Here is a 13,486-nt window from a genome sequence, read left to right as displayed (position 1 = left end):
GCTCTGCTGTTGCCCGTGTGCCCTCACTGTGGCTCTTGCTGCTGTTCGGGCAGGTTTTACGCCTGCCTGAGGAGTCAGCAGCGTGGAAGGGCTGCAGTTCCATGCCCTAGGGTCCCTTTGTCATCATCCAACCTGGAAAAAGCCCGGAGACATCAGCTGCCTCTTGTCTCACGGCAAGGTCGGCCTCCCGACTCACGGCACATCCATCCGGAAGGGATTTTTAAAAATAATTAACATTACCTGCTGTTAAACCTGAGGGTTGGAGACTCGGTAGTCGCTTCCCGTAGCAGCAGTCGGAAAAGTGGGCCACTTAGCAGGGTTGCTCTCAAAAGCCTGACATGGTGCCATCGGCAACGCAAGCCTCTTTAACCATCCCAGTTAATTACTTGGGTTCTGCATCCTTCCCTTTCTCCCCTGTATCCCCCTCCAGTGCCTTTTGCTTCACAGGACTTGCTTCTTTTCTGACTGTAACCTTTGCGCCTTTGAGAAGACGTGCAATTTTCAGCTAGCTTATGGGCACTACCATAAGTCAGAATTGAGATAATTAGCTCTACTTCATAAATGTATCCAATGTATCTAATGTACCATGCCCCATTTAGTCTGAGATTTGCTCTCAGTTTGGTTCCTGTTACGTGTTTCAAACGGGGATATAGAGCATGCAGTTGTAATATCATTAATGGAATGATAAAATAATACAAATGTGGAATCTGCATGTGCATTTAAGCTGATTTCTTAGAGAATTGGAAAGCACTGTAAATATTTATTTCTTAATGATAAAAGTGTGTTTGTACCTGCAGAGAGGTATGCTCTATGATTCTGGTTTCAGGTTGCCACTCTACAAAGATCTGTCCCCGCAATCACTGAGGTTAAAATAAACAAAACTTTTAATCTGGTTTATTTGGTTTATGCAGCTGTGCTGTTTGCCTCTAATTTTTGAACCATGGATCCAATTTCAGTCAAGTTTAACACAGTTTAATATTTTGTGGTTTATATTTTTCCAAGAGGCTGAACGCAGGAGAGAGATGCGGCTTCATGTCTCCGTTGTGGGCAAGCACGTGTCACATCATATTATCAAACCTGCTTCATTAATTCCCTCAAAAATTGTTTTTATTTCATCAAGCGTAAGATTCCGAGGTTAATGTTGTAGCAAACACCTTTCCGGCAGCATTTGAAATTGTGGACTATAGTGGGGTCTGTAAGCAAAAAGTGATTTGCAAGCTATGGATTAATGGAAGGAAATTCCTGATTTTTTCTGCTGCTTTTCCCTGACAGAGCACAGGCTATTCCACAAGGTTGGGTTAAAAGACCACCAACATATTGATTGACATTTTTTTTTTTAACTTGCAAGTCACGTGGGTGCTCCACAAGGGCAGGCTTCCCTTCTGGTTTCTGTGGTTAATAACATTTAATTCAGTTATTTCTGTTTTGTTTGGTTTCCATTTCGTATATTGTTGAACATGCATTTAAGGCATGGATGTGCACAGCTATCTGCAGCCTTATATCTCTGCTAGCATGATTTTCATCTGGAAATGTAAATGCACTTTCCTAAGGGATGTTTTATTTGGCCCCAGTAGACCCGTGCTTTGATTTAATTTAGCTAATTGTTCTTTGTGTCATTTGTAACTGAATCACTTATTCAGACACAAGACAAGCATAAACTTAGGAAAAATACCCTTGTTTTGGAGACAGACTGGAGCTGATGAATATTTGCATAGAGCAGCACAGCCTCATGCAAATGAAGATTTTCCTGTTTTTAAAGGAAAACACACTGATTCAACAGGTCTTGTTTGTGTAATTTTTCACTGAAACCATGGTGAATTCTGTTGATTCTTTATTGCAAAGAAAGTCCCATGTCTTTGTGCCCTCTTCTTGGATTGCAACAGGTAACGGTGAGGGGTCAGAACACAACAGGGAAGCAAGGCAGATCCGTTTGCCTGCTGGCTTAGCTGGAACCTTCTTTTCCTTGGAAATCATATGACTTATAACTATTTTTTTCTTCCAACTGCAGCTTGACATATGGTCCAAATCCAACTATCAAGTATTCCAGAAGGTAAGTCCCACCTCTATATAATTGCTCTCTATATAATGTCTACAGGTCCTATGCAGAGTTTATTGGAAGTATCTAGGCCCCCATGTAAAAGACTTCAGAATTTCTTTGTCAGATGTGCTTAATATGTTTATAAAACTTCTGCCACAGCTTTCAGATAACAAATGGTGATTTATAGCAGTAGAAAACCACGAGTAGAAAATAAGGAGATCAATACAACTGTTATTATTTAGTTTAGATTTGTTTCTTATCACAGTTTCAACCCATGGTTTGGAAGAGAAAGCTGCAGATTTTATTGCTTGAGCCCTAGAGTTGCATGAGGAATCAGCAAGTGCTCTTTGTAGTTGAAGTCTTTGGGAGGTGCCATTTCAGGTTTGTTTGGGTTGGATATTTGCTTACACCTCTTGGAGGTGTAAGCAAAGGGCAGCACTTCCAAAATGAATGGCGTTCCACACAGTATGAAAAGACTAGCGAGCAAGTGGGAGCAGTAAGTGCAAAACCACAAGGAAGGTAAAAGTGGGGTTTTGGATAGAAGTGTCTCTTGCCATTTTCAAGGCAAGAGAAAATTTCTCTTTGAAGGCTCCTTGTCAAAATGCTGCAAGTTCAGATTGATCCGACTTCAAATTCCAATTTCCTTACCTTCGAGCCACGGTTCAAGCAGCTCGAGTCTCCAGCGAGTGCGCTCGCCTCCTTTCATCTGCTTTTGTGGTTTATGTAACAAATAAGGGTCAGGGACTGTAAAGGGCATAAAAGCAGGGGTCAGAGCTATGGCATATTGGCGGTGTTTGTGCATCTTCCTTCCAAGATACCATATGCAGTCAGGAGGGGAGACGTTTGACCTGTGATATTAACCTGCTCGAGATCAAAGGAGGGCTTTGGGGGAGGCTGCTTGCCTTCCCTGTCAGACCAGCATTAAGGAAAAATTCTACTGTGATCGATTCTTTACTCCGGAGATTAGGGGATTAAATAATCTTTTTTTTTCCTCCCCTCTTTCCACAAATACATTCTCTATGCTGTGTCAGGTAGGGGAATAGAGTGGAAAGTAAGGCAGCTGAAGTTATAATTTGTTTATCAGGATGCTTTTACGTAATTCCTGCAAAGGAATGAATGTAAAATTCCCCTATGTGCTCTAAATTCGAATCCCATTTGGGCTCAGGCATCATCTTGGATGTTTTAGCTTAGAATAACTTGGAAGGGTTAAGCTTTATTACTGTGGAAAGTAGATGGATTCTGACTTTTTAATTATGTAAGTTTAATTTTATATTGAGGAGGTAGCAAACTGAGTAGTTTATTAAATAATGTGCAGATTTTGAGAGCAGTCCAAGTTAAGGACTCGAGTTCAAGTACGTGGAGTGACTTTCTCTTCAGGTCTCGGTGATGGCCTTCACATCAGAAAGGAAAGAGTCGAGTGAGAAAATGCCAAAATGCTGCCAAGACATCTTTGTTATGGATAGGTAGGAGTCTTTATTCTCTAGTTCTAGTAGAGAACTAGAATTAATTAACTAAATACTCCTTTAAAACACTATTTCAATGAAAAGCCTAGGATGGAAACTAAAAATATATCAAGGGAGAAGATGTATTTTACTGTGGTCTGCCTGCCTGTGTGCATATGAAAAACAGGGGCAGGTCTCTTCCCAATTTTCTTTATTAATGCATTTTGAAAGGAGAAAGAAAAGACTGCAGGATGCAGGAGAAAGTGTTGCCGTAGCAGGCAGAGCAGCTGCCCGTGCTCCAGGTTTTAGACACTGTGTTCCCAGCTCTGTCATTGCGTTACCTTGGGCAACTTAACCTCCCTTTGGATCAGTTTTCCGCATCCCTTAAGTCGGGGTTGTACTTGCTGACTGCACAGGAACGCCTCAGCTGGGCTGGTTGCACAGGGCTTCTAGACCCTTGCATGAAAAGCAGGATAAAAAGACAAGGTGAGCGTGTTCTCTAAGCAATAGATGGTGGACTACTGAGCTGGTGGGTAAATAAGTCAAGGGCAGGACCTTTGTCATGTTTTTAAATGGACGATGGAAAATGATGTGGTTCTGCAAAGCAAATTTTTTGTTGGTTTGTTTTGTTTTTTCTTTGTGTTGCTGCATTTGGTTTGGTTTTTATTTTCTTCTCTGAAACTGCACTTATGTCTGTTTTTAATACCCCAGGATAGTGGTTTGGGAGTAGCGAGATAGAGGAAATCAGGCAAAATGATGCAATTTTACTCTGTTAATGTTGTAAGACTGCAGGATCTTCGGAACAGATGTTTTCCTGCCATTAAAAAATGATCAGTGAACGTGTCACAGCGCATCTCCAGTAACCCTGCGGAACGCGCTCCGTGGAGAGGGACAAACACGGCCTCGGCACAGCCTGCCGAGCGCGGCCCTTCACGCTGGAGAAGTCAGTCCTTCTTTAAAGGACAGGGATGTTCTCCCTAAAAGCTGGCCCAAGCTCTCCAAGTCTCCCTTCAATGATAATGTAACAACATCTGGATTCACGAGGTACCTGCTGGTGGTAGCTGCAAGCCTGGCAGATCCTCCCGTGGTTGCAGCTGGACTTTCGGGGTTAAGGACCAGAGACCTCTGATCTTCAGTGTGACCCTGTCAAACGAAGTGAAATCTGTCCTGACTTCTCTTTGCAAACGCTGCCTGTGTCAGCAAGGCTCTTCTGCCCCCTTATTAAGCAGGACACCCAGGTGTGTATAACTTGATGGGGGGCAGCTCCTGGTAGGCCCATTACTGCTAAAGTGTACAGTCATTTCCAAAGTTCCCTGGAGGCTTCTTGAGTTTGGTCCTGGGGTGAATAGGCTTTTATAGCCATTGAATCCACCAGCGGGGCTGGATTCAGAGAATGGGACTTGGAAATAAAAGAGGGAAGACTGTGAAAGGGCAGAAGCACAAGGAGCAAAGAAAAGGTTTTTCAGATTTCCATATTTGTCTGACATTTAAACTCAGTGGGAGCAGCAACTATTTTGATCTGAAACCTCCCTATTTTAACACCTCGTGTGTCTTGATCCAGTAGCATAAGAGAAGGAACAAAACAGCAAATAAGGAAACCTCTATTGGGTTTAAAGCTTGGTGTGAAGAAGAATGCACATGAGGACTGCAGGATTTCGGGTCATTGTGCAGAGGATTAAAAGAAGATATTGTAGAGAAAGGTGCAGGATTCATAGCTTTGCATTCAAAATAAAGGACAGTGGAATTGCTCTTAAGGGATAAAGACTGTGTTGCTTGGGAGATGATGTCTAGCATTAACTGTTTCATTTGTCAAGCTGCTCAGGCAGAGTGCTTTGTCTAAGCAATATCATTTTGGCTGCTTGAGTCACGCATTTTCTTCAGCCCTCAAAGCCCCCTTCACAGTTTGGTCTCTGGTCCCGTTGGGGGTTGATTTGCTTCTTCCCTAGTCAGGTTTTAACCTAAACTTCAGCAAGTTACTTGTGTGCATCCAGCCATTAGCCTGCGAGACGTGTGATCGCGGCGCGGTGAAACTCAGCACAATTTCTCCCACTACAAGGGCACATAGGTATTTTAATGTATGAAGATGTATTCCTGTCAATAAGCTCGGCGTGAAGGCGCGGGCGGGATGAATGCATGCATGAGGCGGAGACGGGGCTATCGACGGGGTCTGCTCAAGGAGACGAGACGGTCCCTGCCAGGGTCACCCACCCGGGTGCTCCTTCATGAGCCGTCCTGAGCTCTGCTCGACGCCCTGCTCAGGTGAAACGAAACCCCCGTGACCCAGCGCGAACCGCAGAGCAAGCGAAACGAAGGCCCGGGCGCGCGCTCCGCTCCGAAAACACAAACCCGGCGCTTCGGAAAGGTCTCATGGAGCTCTACCAGCTTTTACGTGAGAAATCCATGCTGTTGGAATTGGCGGAGGGGAAGGGTGTCGGGAGGGGGTTTTCGGAGCTGTTTGTAGTGGCTGTTTGTAGAAGGGACCATCTGTCTTCCTGCCCCAGCGCCTCTCGGGCACTGGCATCTCCGCTCTCACCAGCCCCTCCAGAGAGGCTCAAATGCTTTCCTGGAGAGAAGATTGAATAAAGGGACTCCGTGGGAATGAAAAAGGCACTCTTGGAGTTTACCACAGTATAAACTGTCTAAAAACTAATAAAATAATGTGCTTTTCTTTGTTTTTTTTTCTTTGTCATTGCCTTTTTCTTGCACTTTGATTGTCTTCTGGAACTCATCGCCACAAGCTACTGTTAAGACCAGGAACGTAGGGGCTTATAAGAGGAAAAAAAAAAGTTTAAAATCTTTTTGGGGATTTAAAGAATCGCTTTATATTACATGGAGCTGTCAGCACTATACTTGCGGGACTCAGCCTGTGAATGAGTGGGGAAAAAAGTTAAGTGTAAAGGGAAGTTTTGCACATGTTTTTTTTCTAGCAGCGAGATAAAATGCTAGAATACTGAGACAAGATCTATAGTATTGTCTGTTAAGGTGTTCTTAATTTTTAGTTCTTAGTTTTTATGCATTTTTTTCTAGCTCCGAACACCTATGGAGGGCACTTGTGGTGGAGTTATCTGTGCCATTGGTCCTTGCTTTTGGGCTGCTTATCCCAATTAGCAGGAGCTCTCAGTCCGTGAATTGTAGGATACTCTTTGGAATGAATTTGCAGCTTTGGAAGCGTTATGTGATTAACAGTACTTGCCTGTGCTCACTGATGCCTTTTTTGTTCGGTTTTGGAAAAGCATAACCTTTAAAAATAGCGTTTCAGCACATCCACCCCACCGAGCAGGGAAGGAAGCGCTAGGGAAGAGGCAGGCGCCGGCGTGGCCGAGGCAAGAGGCAGCGGATTTGCTTGCAGCCCTTCCCTCCGCAGGGCTCTCACGAGCCATTTATACCCATCCTGAGCCAGCGTGGCAAGCAGGGAGCCGGATGTGGCAACGCGGCCCGGCAGGGAGCTCCTTGGAGCAGCCGAGGGCCCAGCCGGCCCTGCCGCCTCGCTGGGACCGGCCGCTCTCCGAGCGGGTAGGACGGAATCACCCAAGGTCGCCACGAAGACGAGGTTGGATCCGGGAGCCGTTGGGGTTCGGCGTTCCCAGCGGAGGCAGCGCTCCAGAGGAGGAAGCAGGGATGCGCCGTGTCGTACACATTGCTAACCAACTTGGAAACAGAAATTAGAAGGAAATATGTCAGGAACAAGAAAAACGGCAGTTAACAAAAAGGAAGGTTTTCTTGTTCAGATGGAAAACAAGAGTGTCCCTTGCTAAACCAGCTCATCCAGCTTAAGGCAGTTTAGATTTGTTTAAAGAAGGCCAAGACCTTCCTTTTGCCAGAATAAAATCCTTTCTTGTTCATCTCAAAGTGGGGACGTGTTTAGTTGAACAACAGCTCTTTTATTTAGCAAAATTGTAACTACAGAAGCTTTTTTCTTTTTCTTTTCTTTTTTCTTTCTTTTTTTTTTTTTGACAAAGCTTCCAGGTGTTTTTCTAAATGAATTGTGAATTATTGAGCTTTTCTGCAAGACTACTTGAAAATCTATTTCAAGGTCCAGAGCGAGAGTAATCCTCATCAATTTGTGCTCTTCTGAATGTGTTCCTGCATAGAAAGGGGTAGAGAAATGAGAAGGTGACCAATAATGGAAAGCAGGAGGGAAGGCACAGCTATAAAAGTGAAGTTAATAAAATAAAGTCCTGAAATACACAAAATGCCAACCTACACCCAAAATAAATTAGCTTGTGATTCCAGCTTGGCTGGAAGAAAAAGTGTGTCCCATAACCGAGCTGGCACATATGTGGCTTGTTTTGCTTTGCTTTGGTGTGAAATCATATTGCCATTAGTAAAGCTGGAGTAAAGTTGGGTATTGATCTTTTTTTTTTTTTTTAAGATCTTGTATAATTTATGTTTTCTCTCATCATCTCATTTTTATTATTATTATTATTATTATTCCCTCATTCACATGTACTGGCCAATCTGATTTTTTTTCCCCCCAGCTCTTTGCTGTTCCGTGCTTGACATCCCAATGTTGATTTTTGGGAAGGGGGAGGTGGGTTTCGTCCCCCTTCTTGTATTTCTCGTATTTGACACAGGCTTTGATCTTTTTAGAAGCACTTTATCAGCACTTGCTTATGGTAGAAATCGCCCGCTTTTTGTTCAGAAAACATTATTAGTGTTCTAGCAATGCTGGGATGGCTTTTATCTCCCTGTGGAATCTCATTAGCTTTACGCTACAACAGCAACAGCATATGTGCAACTTTGCCAAAGTGGCCAGTCAATTTAAATTTGTTAATAGCATTTTTTTAAGCAACTTTTTCTATGTCTTCAATGCCAAGAGAAAACAACTTTGTAGTAAAGGAAAAAAACAGAGGTTGTTAGAAGTAGAAGCGCAGCAGAAGGAGAGCGGCTGCTCATAAATATCTTCAGTACCTTCTATTCTTTACATGTCTGGTGCTGTCCTATAAAAGCACCATCTTAAAAGGCAAAGATCCACACAGCTAGTAGGACTTGAATTACTGTTATTGCTGAACATGAGAAGGTTTTAGCAGAAATGATTGACTGGTTAGAGTTGTGCTGTTCTGTTCATACACAGTTAATCATTTTATTCCTATTTTTTTAAAGTTGTTTGATGGCCCAAGCAGGTTGGGCTGCAGTTTGTGACTGTCGCTGCGAACTCGCCAGGATCTGCCCCGTGCCGAGGGTTTTACCTTCCCAAAGTCCCAATCGACGGCCTTGCTCATACCAAAAGGAGCCGCTTTCGGAGCGGGGCACAAGCACCAGGGAGCAGAATCTGCAGCTCTAATTGTAGTGCAGCCAAAAACTGCATCCAGGATAGGACAGACTGATTTAATCCAGGGTTCTGTGGAGACAGCTCGTATGGTGTGAATTAAAGCCTTTCTCTATATGGATTTATTCAGAGCTGTATCTTTTTCAGATTTACCTCCCTGAATAGCTGCACGCCTGTGTTTTTTCCGTAATGGAAGTTTGAGTACTCCAGTGCGATCCCCTTCATGCTGAATTAGGCTAAATACAAATGAGGAACAAGCAGCGTTAGTTGGGAATAGCTTTTACAGTTTCATTCACAGTTTATCTGTGGTATGTAGACAAGCCCAAAGAAATACATAGACAGGCTCAGAGAAATAAATAGACAGGCCGTGAGAAGAGCAGTTCCTTTTCTTGTCAAAACTACAAAATATTATTTAATCGCCAGTTAGCCTTCATGTACTTTGTTAGATGCTTTCATACTACTGATGAGGACCGTGAATAGATTTACAGATCATAACAAGTGATCGTGTTGTCCGAGTTCTTTAATGGTCTAGACCAGTGAATTTTGCCAATAAATTCCGCATTATGCCCATAGGTTCATACAAAAATCAGGCAATTGCCCATGCAATTTATTTTGGGAAGCTCTAAACCAAGAGCTGACAAATTGAATCCTGCTACTGAGTTATATCTTAGCTCTTCAAAAACTGCCTCTTTCCTGTTTTTCTTGAATCTGGGTTTTAAATTTTGATAGAAAATCTATCAAAGCATTGGTTAGTTTTGCTGATTTCTTTTTTTTAATTTTCCATGCTATTAAAAATACGCATTTTATGTCTATTCTGTCTAGCCGTAATTCCCAGATGTAAGATCTTGTTATGGCTCTCTCTGGTAGATTAAAAAGCTTTCTATCAGAAATCTTTTACTAGTGCAAGTATTTATAAACCCTAATCATATTAATCGATTCCTGGTTTCAGAGGAAATGAAACTGAGCTCAATTCATATTTGTTCAACGTAAGCAAGCTGAAATCAGTGTACAACAGTCAAGTATTTAAAATATGTATGTTGGGAAAGAGAGTAGACATTTTAGCATTAAAATGCAGTTTCTAAATTGGATATTTTATGCTACTGTTTTTCTTTATTTTCAGTAAAAAAAACAATACCAGAGCGCTTTTTTTTTTTTTTTTTTTCTTCTCAAACACTCTCTATTCCCACAATTTAGTCTACCAGAACTGTTTAATTTTGCTGTGTTATTGTCAATGTTTCTTTCATGGAATAAATCAACATATGTTAGGGGAATATAAACTCTCTGAGAAATGACCAAAACCAAACTGGAAGCATATAAAGAGAAAAACAAAGTGCTTTTTTCTGACATGACTTGTTTAGCGGCTTAGCTTGTGGGATTTCACAGAATACATGGGATTTCAATCACCAGGGCACAGCCTAGGGGGAATTGTTCCACTCTCCTGCCTTAGACACCTGAAAATGCAGCGGATTACTTGCTCTGGGTGCTGTCTTTCGAATAGTACAGCAGATTTTGGTTTGCCGGTGCTTTTTACTGAATTCTTTTATTCTAACAGTGATAAAGACTGTGTTTTCAGTCCGTTCCCTGCTTGGCCCTCCCTTGGCGTGGGGAGCTGAGGGCAGTGACTCGAGCACCTTCTCTTAGCGTCACGCCGCGTGACACAGCTGGAACCTTCCTGCAGCACTTAGCTCCCTTAACCACCACTTAGCCTCTTTTACCAACACTATTAGCTTTCAGCGTCGTTTTGAACTCCCAAAGGTGTGTTTGATTTTTCTGTGTAAATACTGCTTCCTCTGAACCTCCAAACGAGTAAGAGGATGATGTCCTTTTGTCCCACACAGGTGACAGATCATGCAACGACAGCGCTCCTGCACTACCAGCTGCCTCAGATGCCCGACGTGGTCGTGAGATCTTTCATGGTAAGTGCGTTTGAAAACACACTCTGACAGATAGACCCCAGCGACCCACGCCACACACCTGGTGATGCAGTTATAATTTCACTTCTTTTAACAAGCTCTAGACAGTCGAGATTGATTCTCATTTCAGTAGAGGTTTCTTTACACCTCATAGCAGGACAAGGATCAAGACGCCGTTCCCAGTACCCTGCCATGGTCGGTGCTTGAGGCTCCTATATGGAGTTCTTTTATCCCAGCTCTTGCCACTTGCTGGGCCTGCTCTGGGTCGTCGTTAAAGCTAATGGGAAAAGCTCTTTCAGCCAAGCTCTTTAATATGGCCCAGGCCCTTCGCACTGTTCATGCTGGGGATGTGAAAAGTCTGCTCCAGGGAAAATTTCCCAAAAAGAGGAAACTCCCAGTTCCAACAGACCAGCTATTATCAGTTATGGGCCTGTTATCAGGTTGCCCCATATGGCAATTGGCATCCAATACTTGAAAAATGAGGAGAGGCAGGAATGTGGCTGGGAAAAGTCCATTTTGCTACATCCACTTTCAAACCCAGCATTATTCCTCAGGAATCGCATATACTCCATCAGCGTTCAGCTTATATTTAGAATTTTATTTGTGAAATAAGCTTGTTTATTAGTAGTCCTATTAATCAGAGGGGTGAGAACAAGAGTCTATGATTCAGTATTCCTTGTACCAAGATGAATTTTGGCAGTGGAGACTTGTTATTCTCCCTGCTGCAGTCTCCCAAAGGAAGCTTTTGCGGGAGGTTTTCTCTGCTGTTCAATCTTTTGACTTCATCTGTGACATTTGGTCCAGGACAAGGAATAGAGCAATGGAGACTTCTTAAAATCAAGAGCTAATTTTGCCATTCACAGTCTTCAGGTGGATAAGGTGTAATTGAATCTTTTATATTTTTGATATCCAGCATGAAATTTTCAAATGATCAGACTCCCTTGCCTGCTGTGCTTGCTAGTTTGCTTATTTAATAAAAGGCCAATAAAACGAGGGATTTGTGAAAGTCTTGTTTTCTTAGAGTGCATCCTGAAGTAATAGACTTTGAAAGGTGAAAGCAAGTGTTACTGGTGTAATCCATGTTTCAACACGTGTCTGAAAATTAATTTTTAATAGAACTGGTAGCATGTTTGTTCAAGACATGGACCTGCCTTATTGATTTGGTAAAACACTACTAAAAATTTTAACAAAGCAAAACCAGATGTACATCAGAAGTGTCAATATATTAGTCCTTTCACATGTCAGATGTGTAATCTGCTTGACAGGATATAGTGAGTCAGAATTTTTTGATGGGAATGAAGAATTTTTTTTTTCTTTCAACAAATGTGCGCGCTTTAACGTCATTTACCTGTTTTTGTATTACCATCCAGAAAACTCAATTTTTCTGTGATACAAGCGAGGTTCATCCAAGCCCAAGTAAATAACAGCAATTTACTTGTAGTGTTCTGTTGCCCTTGTCCCCATATTTACTGCTAAACCCAGAGAAGATCTAGTTCTCTTGGAGGAGAGTTATTGACGGCCAGAGTTCGGTTGCTATAGAGAAGGCTCTGATGAAGATGGAAGGATTTGTTTCAATAAACTCAGCTGACCTCTTCTTCAGAGAACAATTTTCTGTTATCGATGTAATTCAATAGGACTTTAAATGACAAGATTCATGTGCATCCTTCACCGCGTAAATCTGCTGGACTAGGTATTTTTTTTGGTTGTATCTCCTTGAGTTTAGAATTGAGTTATGAAATGCTTATTGCTGTGTATGACATTAGGAAGAAACCAGTTAAGAGAAAAGAACTAGGAACACTGGCACTTATTGCTTGCTGTTCAACACTTGGCTTCTTTGCCTTTTTTTTTTTTTTTTTTCCTTTAACATCGGTGTAATCAGATTTAAAATTGTGGAGTATTTTTGTGACCAATGAGTATTGATCATGAAATCACATTAGAAAGGAAATTAGTTAGCTTGCTGCAGGAGTGCCTGTATGTTCAGCTATTAAGAGTTCAGAGTTTTGCAGTGTGATTGCAGCTGCTCTGTGATGGATCATCATAGGAAGGGACAAACCAATATTCAGTTGAAGAAGGTACCCATCAAAAATATTGTATTCCTGTAAAAATGTGGCGAGCCTTCTGTGGCGATTCTGCAGCTACAGCTACCTCCCAGTCAGAGTGCGTGATTTTCTCCTAACAAAGTTGCTTAAGTAACTAAAAAATAATAAAAATAGAAAAGAAATAAAGTGGAAATTCAGCTGTGTAGTGACCTTGTAATCTTCTGCATGTTTTTCTGTTTATAAAATCACTGTGCACCTCGCTGGGGCTAAGCCAAGATGGGCTCTCTGTCCTTGGTATCGCAGCTTGACAAGAGTGATGACATAGGGGAATGTCCAAATCCGGTTTCTTTAATTTCTCTCCCTTTTCCTTTCAGACCTGGTTGAGAAGTTACATAAAGCTGTTCCAGGCTCCGTGCCAGCGCTGCGGAAAGTTTCTGCAGGATGGCCTGCCGCCCACGTGGAGGGATTTCCGCACGCTCGAAGCTTTCCATGACACTTGCAGGCAGTAGGATCTGCCCGGCCCTGCACGGAGCCCTTGGGTTAAAAGCCAGTTCCATTTCTGCACCCTTCATCCTGTGCTAAGTCATAAGGTTGCACTAATACATTTGGCTATTTAATAGCCATCCCTCTGCAAGGAACACGAGTCTAATGGTGTACGGGCAGAAGGGTGACGAGCTCTGTGGGGTTGCTTGATGTTTCTGTGCTGAAATGGGGTTTAGGGTCTGATACTTGTCCTCATTATCCCAAACAATAAGAATCTCCATGTACAGTATGTGGGTTTTGCT

The 13,486-nt window shown here is 42.5% G+C and overlaps 1 protein-coding gene across 1 annotated transcript in view; it reads left to right on the top strand.

Moving 5' to 3' along the window:
• MED27 (mediator complex subunit 27) overlaps positions 1-13,210 on the top strand; it is an 80,094-nt gene extending 66,884 nt beyond the window's left edge. Inside the window, exons 6-8 of the mRNA XM_088525291.1 lie at positions 2,009-2,050; positions 10,588-10,665; positions 13,076-13,210. Of these exons, the coding sequence (XP_088381417.1) occupies positions 2,009-2,050; positions 10,588-10,665; positions 13,076-13,210 (255 nt within the window). The remainder of the gene's footprint in view (positions 1-2,008; positions 2,051-10,587; positions 10,666-13,075) is intronic.
• The last annotated feature ends 276 nt before the right edge of the window (positions 13,211-13,486 follow it).

Source organism: Tinamus guttatus, unplaced genomic scaffold (assembly GCF_059628265.1).
Source record: "Tinamus guttatus ecotype Peru unplaced genomic scaffold, ASM5962826v1 Tinamus_guttatus_pri_ptg000226l, whole genome shotgun sequence".
Taxonomy (NCBI): domain Eukaryota; kingdom Metazoa; phylum Chordata; class Aves; order Tinamiformes; family Tinamidae; genus Tinamus; species Tinamus guttatus.
This window is presented reverse-complemented; position numbering and strand designations above follow the sequence as displayed.